This window comes from Miscanthus floridulus, chromosome 2 (genome assembly GCF_019320115.1).
Source record: "Miscanthus floridulus cultivar M001 chromosome 2, ASM1932011v1, whole genome shotgun sequence".
NCBI classification, from domain to species: domain Eukaryota; kingdom Viridiplantae; phylum Streptophyta; class Magnoliopsida; order Poales; family Poaceae; genus Miscanthus; species Miscanthus floridulus.
The window spans coordinates 34747594-34755992 of record NC_089581.1 but is presented as its reverse complement, the minus strand read 5'-3'; the positions used below and the strand labels follow the sequence as shown (position 1 = coordinate 34755992).

Here is an 8399-nt window from a genome sequence, read left to right as displayed (position 1 = left end):
GTGCTTGTGTAGTTGCTCTAGTAATTAGTTGACTTGTGTAGTTGGCTAGTTACCTTCTTGTTTATGTAGCATAGAAGTAGCCCCCTTACGTGACTAATTTGGTTTGAGTAACTTGTTAGTCACATTGCTTACTAGATTGTGTAGGAGCTCCCTCGGTTGTGTGAAGTACTAGTTGTAGGTTTGTGTGACCTTATAAGCTAGATTGGTTAGGTGAGTTCTAGCTAGCCTAGCACCTTTGTTGCCTAATTAGGATCTTTATAAGGTGCTTATGAACTTAGATAGAGGGATATAGTCTTGGCTAGACCGATAGTTTTAATTCTGCATTTGTTTCCGTTAGCCGTTGCGATTAATTTTTAGAAAGGACTATTCACCCCCCTCTAGTCTGTCATCTCGACCCTACAGTAGGGCAATGCGTCGAGAGCCACTTAGTAGGGTAGGAACATGGCATCGGTGAGGCAGCCATAGGATCTAACAGAGATAGATGACTTGGAGAAGGAAAACAGTAATGCTCTAAACCGAGCGTCTGTCTGTCTGGACGCTCTGTTGCTGGGTCATGATGCCAGCGCAACAACCCACACTCCTTTGTTTCTCAAAAAAAATTGCTCATTCACTTATTCCTATCCACCCGTTCCTCATCCTATTGCTCTTATCCACTCGCCTACGACCTCCGAGCGCATGGCTTCCTCCGAGGCGCACCGCTCAGCCGCTAGCCTTACCGGCACGTCACGCAGTCGCCTTTGAGTCATGACGCTCGGCTGCCAACCCTGCTAGGCACGGTGCGCTGCTGCCCTCTCCAAGTCACGCAGCCGCGAAGGCCACTCGTGCGGCTGATGCCTGCCTTCCACGACGTGCAACCACTATCATCGGCCCACCACTTACAAGCGTCGCTAGGCCGCTGCCTTCGGTGAACACCACACACGACGAGACTCCATTCTGCTGAGAAGCAAGGAGAAGCTATGGTGAAAGCACATGTTGCAAGAGTATGCTTCCACTCTTTCAGATGTTTCAGAGGTATGTTACAAGTGTTTTATATGTGTTTACACTAAAATTTGGGAAGAAAAATGTAGGAACTCGAAGCTTCCAAGATCGTGTCATCAAGGAATTGATTGCATAAGGGTCGATATCAGCTGATTCAAATGCAGCACTAGAATCAGCTCTCTTCAGATGACACCAGCAGATAACGACAAAAAGCTACGGTTGGCACTAGGAAAAACATGTCAGACTCTACAAAAGGGAAAGATTAGGGTCCAAGTTATCTTAAATTAGGAATGTTTTATCTTAAGCCAGAGATTGTAATGAGTCATACTTAAGTAGGATTCATGCTTAGATTTTGGGTATAAATATTGGACCCCAGCTATTGTAGAAAGGAATCCAATCAATCAATACAAGTTACTTTTTTGGCTCCGTGCCAACCCTTAGGAGTAGGAGTAGAGTAGATCTCGGCGAGTTCTTCAACAAGCAGGGCTGCATCGGTTCGGCCGACCTTCGGCTTGTCTATAAGTACCGTCATGGCTTATACTTCTGTTTGTATGGCTGCATCAGTTAAGTTTGACCTCCACTACGAACTCTAGTATAAGCTAGTTATCGACTCTTATCTAGTTCAAGTACGGCTGCATCGGTTAAGTTCGACCTCCACTGCTCGAATTAGATTAAGGTCAAGTTATTAGCTCTACCTAAGGGTGGCGTCCTTCGGGTAGATTCATTAAGTTACCGATCTTGCTGATGTTCTTATTGCTATTAGTTTGCAGCAACATCAATCTGCCCGATCGAGACCGATCTAGATTGGCCTCATATCCTTTTAGTCCATCGTTTGCTTTGTTACAATACGATGTTTCTTATTTTGAGCGACGGGTTATGTTTCATCAGCCATTCTACCTCGATCTTGATCGCGCGTAGCATGCGGTTAAGGCACGTATGGTCTTGAAGAGGTTTGCTGGCTAGTTAAATCTGGTCTATGGTTCGCTATTATGGCTGTAACGATTCGGCCGATCCCCACTGATGGCCCTGTAGATTGGAGGATGCTAGTTAGTAGATTTGTTCTTGATTAGGTATGACCTCAACCGTTTGCTATGCCTACATCGGCTAGATAGCCGATCGTCTATGCTCTAACGCCTACAGTGTGTCTCTATAATTCTATTAAACGTCAATAGATCCGTTTACTTTAAAGGTTTGATTTGTTGTCTTTATCACGGCTGCATCGATCCGGTCGAACCCCACTGTTAGAGATAGCAGGTTAAGTCTGATGAGTTCATAGGTTTGTTCGTGTTAAATAGTCGATTGTTCACATGCTGTAGTCCCTTTTCTCCCGAATCGGCTATTTCAGCCGATTCGCTCGAGCTTTCACACATATAGCGTGTCTTTCGGAAAGCCTGTCGATGTATAGATAGTTTTACGGATTCTAAGGTTTTAGTTTGTTATTATCATAGCTGCCATTGATCCGATTGAACCTCACTGTTGATGGTAACAGATTAGATTCAGAGCGTTTGTAGATCCATTCGTACTAGACAGTCGATTTATTCGCATGTTATATCATTTCTCGTTAGATTCATTGGCTTAATGATTCACACTGGTAATATCCACCTAGCTGATGATTTCACTTACATCTACGGATATTGCACTTGTCAACATAAAATCAATCGTGATCCATAAGTTTTATTGTCCGTAATAGCCGATTTCTTCGCGTATCGGCTATTTAGTCGATTATCCCGTCTGGCTGCTACCGAAGCGGCACACTTGGAACTGTCTAGGCAAGACCGGCATGTTTCACCTTAAATTACTGATAAACTTTCTCTCCTTGTCAATTGCAGGTCAAATTGACTGGCACGCTTCGGGAGGAATTTACAGGATCGGTTAACCCTACGTTGAAGCCAAGCGGATCTCCGGGCTCATCCTAAGCAGATCCTTTCGGCTTGTTGTGTGCCCGGCGCATTGACACGTTTTTGCGCCGACAGTATGGATGTTGCAAAAATAGACTGTGATGTTACATTTGTTGCAATGGTTGTGCACGTATTTTGCAAGCGTTCGTTCTAAATATTTTATCTGATTTTTCAGACGTATGTTGCAACTATGCTTATTTGGATATATATGTTTCACACATATGTTGCAAGAGCATGTTTGAAATGTTTCAACTGTTTGAGTCTTATGTTACAATAAGTGTTTTCATATTGCAAGTTACAAGTGTTTTATATGGATGTTACATATCTTTCACACATATGTTGCAAGTGTATGTTCTAGATGTTTCATCTACTTTAGACGTATGTTTCATTCAAGTGTTTTATGTTGCAAGTATTTCGTGTTTTAGATGTATGTTTGGAGTCACGGGGGCATGGCCCGGGCGCCGGGGGAAGGGGCGTGGTGAGCAAGGGCCAGCGAATAGGGCGTGCAACGCGCCTGGGGTCCTACGGACGAGGCATGCTTGTCCTCGTCTTAGCTTCCGGATCCCACCCACGCAGAGAGAGGAGGGGGTAAGGGGAAGGAGCAGCGGGCGCGAGGCGGGGTACGCATGGCAGAAGACAGGTGGGGAAGGACTACAACGATACGATAGGAGTACGGCGCGCTCGCCGTTTGGTACCGTCCGATGGAATACTGTCCCATCAGACATCCAGCGGCAGCAATTTCCAAAGGAAAAGGCTCGGAAGAAGATGACTGGAGAACGGAGATACAACGGCGGAACGTCGCATAAGTTGACGGACATAGTAAAAACCAATCACCTTGTTCGCTTGATCGTATCGGCCATGCTTATCAGCCATGATATAGTATTTTTCTCTCACAACAAAATAACATCAGACAGCTTATAAGCCATAGAAACTATCAAGCAATCAGGTGCCATCAAGCAAAGAAGTGATCCTTTAATGGTACATCGCTGAATTTGACATCTTTTAATGGAATGCAACCAATTTTCAAAAAAAGGAACAAGTGACGAACTAGCTAGATAAACGCCGCTCTCCTCTCGATGGTGAGGTGATCATGAAGACGAGGAGGCGCTGGCGTCGTCGTCCCTGGAGACGGCGGAACCCTCGGAGAACTCGTCCTGGTACATCTCCTCGATCATGGGCTTCCACAGCCGCACGCGCGCGTTGATGAACCAGTTGGATATCTGCTCATCAATCATCACCACCAAGTGTGCAGCCGGTTAGTTACCCTGCGCAGTTAATCCGATGCCAAATGCAGATCAACTCATCTGTGAAGTGTTGTCGTGCGGGACTACGGACCTGGCGCCTGCTTAAGCCGGTGGTCACCGCCAGCCTCAGCTTCTCGCCGTCGTCGGGGTACCTATTGCGTCGCAGGACGATGCGCCATGGATTGGATTATTATGCTGCGATGCGATGCAAGCACAGGTGGTGGTGTGTCGTATCATGACGGGGTTTCGTTTCGTGCACTTACGGGTGGAGGAAATGGTCGAAGAGCCACGCCCGGAGCACGGCCACGGAGCCATCCGGCAGGCCACGGAGCGGCCGCCACGACGCCTGCTCCGCCCGCGCCGCCGCGGCCAGCTTCGTCCGCCGGGCCACCCTCTCCACCAGCTCCTCCGTCACCTCCTCGTCGTCCTCCTCGATGCCGCGCCGCAGAGACCTCCTCGCCGCGGCGGCGGCGTGGATCCTGAGCCTGCGCAGTATGGCGCGGCGCAGGTTGCCGAAGTGGCGCGCCATGGCCCGCACCATCAGGGACGTGTACGCCGCCGCCGCGCCGTCGCCCAGCGCCGGCTCGAACGACGACACCACGCGCCCCAGCTCGCCGATGTAGCGCTCCCGCCGGCTCTCCAGCTGCGACGCAAGCGACAAAACCAATCAGCATCCAGCAAACACAAACATCGCGACGCCGCTACATATCCGATGCAAGGCAACACAACCGCACGGACCTCGCTGAGCAGGCCGAGGAGCGTGGCCTGGACGCCGTCGCCGTCGCCGTCGTTCCCGGCCGCCCGACGCACCGACCGGTGAGAACCGCCGCCGCCCTCGAGCCGCTCCGTAGCCTGATCCTCGTCTCCGTCCTCGCCAGCCGCCAGGTCGGCCACGCGCACGACCTCGCCCAGCAGCTCCTGCGCCGGCCTCAGGTACCGGGACCCGCGGAGGACGGCCACCGTCACGGGCGCCGCCGGCGCCGGCGCGACACCGCACGAGCAGCGGCGGCGGTCGGCGGCCGAGCCGAGTGGGCCGAGAGTCAGGTGCAGCGGGCCAACAGGCCCAGCACCGTTGGACCCGTCGTCGGCCTGACGGTGGGCGTCGTCGCAGTTGCGACAGTGCTCCAACCGGAACGGCGCCGGCTGTGGGGGTGGCGCGGGCTCGTTGCGAGCTTGCTTTGGTGATCCCTTGTCATGCCGCTGCTGCTTCGCCATGACCATTGGTAGCTAGGGAGGAGTACACCACGGCACGGACGCCTATTTATGAACTGGTACCCTGAACAGGCCCTGTTCGCTTGCCGGCTTATCGCAAAAACAACTTCAGTAGATTTATCGGCAAGCTTCAGGGGAGTGTTTGATTCGAGCTATTAAAACTTTAGCCGCTACTCCCTCCATCTCAAATTGTAAGTCATTCTAAGAATTTTGGAGAGTCAAACTTTTTTTTAAGTTTGACTAAAATTATAGAGAGAAACACAAAGATTGATGACATCAAATAGGTATAATATGAAAATATAACTAATGAAAAATCTAATGATACTTACTTGGTATGATAAATATTATTATTTTGTTATATAAATTTGGTCAAACTTGAAAAACTTTGACTCTCCAAGATTCTTAGAATGACTTACAATTTGGGATGGAGGGAGTACTAAACAGTTTAGTTATTTTTAGTAACTCTAGAGTTCAGGTCTGTTTGGTTCGTCTAGTAGCTACTAAATTTAGTAGCTTTTAGTCACTTTAGTAACTTTTTACCAAACACTATAACTAAAAGAGCTTTAGTCATCTCTGATAACTCTAGAGTTACTAAAAGTGACTAAACCGTTTAGTAGCTACTAAAGTTTAGTAGCTCGAACAAAACACCCCCTTACTAGAGAGGACTAAAACTCTTTTAGTAGCTTTTAGTCATAGTGTTTGGTTGAAAAGTTATTAAAGTAACTAAAAGCTACTAAATTTAATAGCTACTAGGTAAACCAAACAAACCCTTAGTACCAACCGAACCGGCTCCCAACATCCCAAACGGCAAAAAGTTATCAGAAATAGTAGCAGAGTAGCAACTAAGGCTTTTTAAATTAAAGACCTAAAATTTTAAGGGTCATGTCGGATGTCATATGGGGTGTTGTATGAGGTGTTCGGATAATAATAAAAAATAAATTACAGAATTCGTTAGTAATTCATGTGACGAATTTATTAAACCTAATTAATCCATTGTTAGCACGTGTGTTACTGTAGCACCACATTATCAAATCGTTGACTAATTAGGCTTCAAAGATTTATCTCACAAATTAGTCATAAACTGTGTAATTAGTTATTTTTTTAATTTATATTTAATACTTTAAATATATGTCAAACATACGATGGGATAGAGAGTAAACTGTAGGAAGAGAAACTAAAAAAGGCCTAACCACGTCTAGGGAGAGGAGGGCAAACAAAAGAATTGAATGTGTGCTCTGACTGTAATTGGTACCGGTGTTGGTGATTAAAATTACTAGTAATATTGATATGAAAAAATGATTAAAGCATTACCTTTTCTTGGTTGGAGGACGGTAACAAAGGACTGGGGCCCGGGGGCTAGAGGTACAAGAAGAAGCCCTACCTCTATATATATATATATATATATATATATATATATATATATATATATATATATATATATATATATATATATATATATATATAAAGTTGCAAAGATATTCGACACAAATAAAGGCAGGCCAAAAGGCCAAAAGGGGGCTTTCGCAGCGGCATACATGTACACAGCCGTGCACACTCGAGTGAAGTTCTAGCTCGGCTGGCCTGTGCAGCCTACCCACTATGCATACTATGCTCTTATAAGAGCAAGCCTAATAATAAAACTAAGCATTTGACTATAAGTTAAATTGTCTTTTATTTATCTATAAAATTTTTATTTTATTATTATCTTTATCCATATCTCACCTTCTCTTTTTTATCACTTGTGTTGTGAACATTTGCTTACATGAGAGCTAAATTTTCCCCTCGCTTGAACTTATCAGCCATGGTACAATATTTTTCTCTCACAACAAAACAAAATCAGCTGGCTTATCAGCCATAGAAACCATCAGCCGAACAGCTTCTTGGTTACAAGACTATTATTGTCCTTGTTATAACATAGCTTGGCTTGGCTTCTTCAACTTGACCCAAACCTGTTATGGTGTGTTGTGCTTGAACACACTATTGTTCAGTTATACTCTCTTCTTCACATAAAAAGTAGACAAAAAGAAGTGATCAAATGTTTTGTTCTCACTGCCCAATAAGAATATTAATATTTATGGTATATAATAAGTATCGTTAAGTAAACATTGAATATATATTTAAAATAAATTTGTTTAGAGATATAAATGTTATTTATATTTTGTATAAACCTAATCAAACTCATTATAAGATCCTATGTGACACTGTTTTTTGTAACCTGTAGTAAGCATTTGGGCATGGCCATGGATGGAGTACGACGAACAACCAACACCTATCACAGTCGATGGTCGTCGATATACTACGGATGTGATGGATGGATGAACACACCGACATCGACCGATCTAGGCAGAGAGCGAGGCAAACAGTGGTGGAAAGGAGTTAAGGACTCTAGTCAAGGTGGATACAGTTTCGGGAGCTGCCATGCCAATGCTGATACTGATTGGACAGGTCCTAACAGAAGAGAGTGACCGATGCTGTTTGTTTTTGGGGAGCAGTGCGCTACCCTTTCTGCTGCTTCAGGTGATAGCAAGCATGATTCATCCATCTCTACAGTCACGTTCAAAACCAGCCCTGCAGTGCAGTCTCCTGCAGTCCTGCTCGATTCGATTTGAGCGGTTGAGCCCCACGTTTGACCACGCCACGACGCGCACTTCCCATTTGAAGAAACCTGCATGAATATCTGCTGGTGCCGCTTGGCGTAATGGAGCATCAGACTGCAGCATCTCATGCATTTGGTTTGGAGTACATTAACACTTCTTCCATCCTTCCTCTGGACGCGGAAGATGAGCAGGTTAGGAAATTTACAGTTAAAAACTATGCCAATTTAGTTGACTCCAAAATTTAGATGCGAGTTTAGTTTAGTTTCCCTTGCAAACAAAAGGAACACGAAGCCTAGTTTTAAGAGAGAGCTTCACTCCGAAAATGTCAGACCTGACGACTGATCAATGATCAGCAGTACAATTTGCGCCGGTAATCAGCTCCGTGGCAATCCAACCCCACGGGACTACGGGAGCATCATTTTTCCGGACCCACCTGACAGCAACAGGCCCGCATTTACAAGTACAAAACT

General features: G+C 45.8%; 1 protein-coding gene across 1 annotated transcript; it reads right to left on the bottom strand.

Annotated features, from left to right (window-relative positions):
- Nucleotides 1–3846: 3846 nt before the first annotated feature.
- LOC136538423 (BEL1-like homeodomain protein 11) lies at nucleotides 3847–5341 on the bottom strand. The gene is made up of 4 exons (XM_066530395.1): nucleotides 4859–5341; nucleotides 4384–4763; nucleotides 4212–4272; nucleotides 3847–4096 (listed from the first exon to the last, which is right to left on the bottom strand). Exons 1-4 carry the CDS (start codon nucleotides 5339–5341, stop codon nucleotides 3965–3967), a joined length of 1056 nt encoding a protein of 351 aa, XP_066386492.1. The 3' UTR covers nucleotides 3847–3964.
- Nucleotides 5342–8399: the final 3058 nt, after the last annotated feature.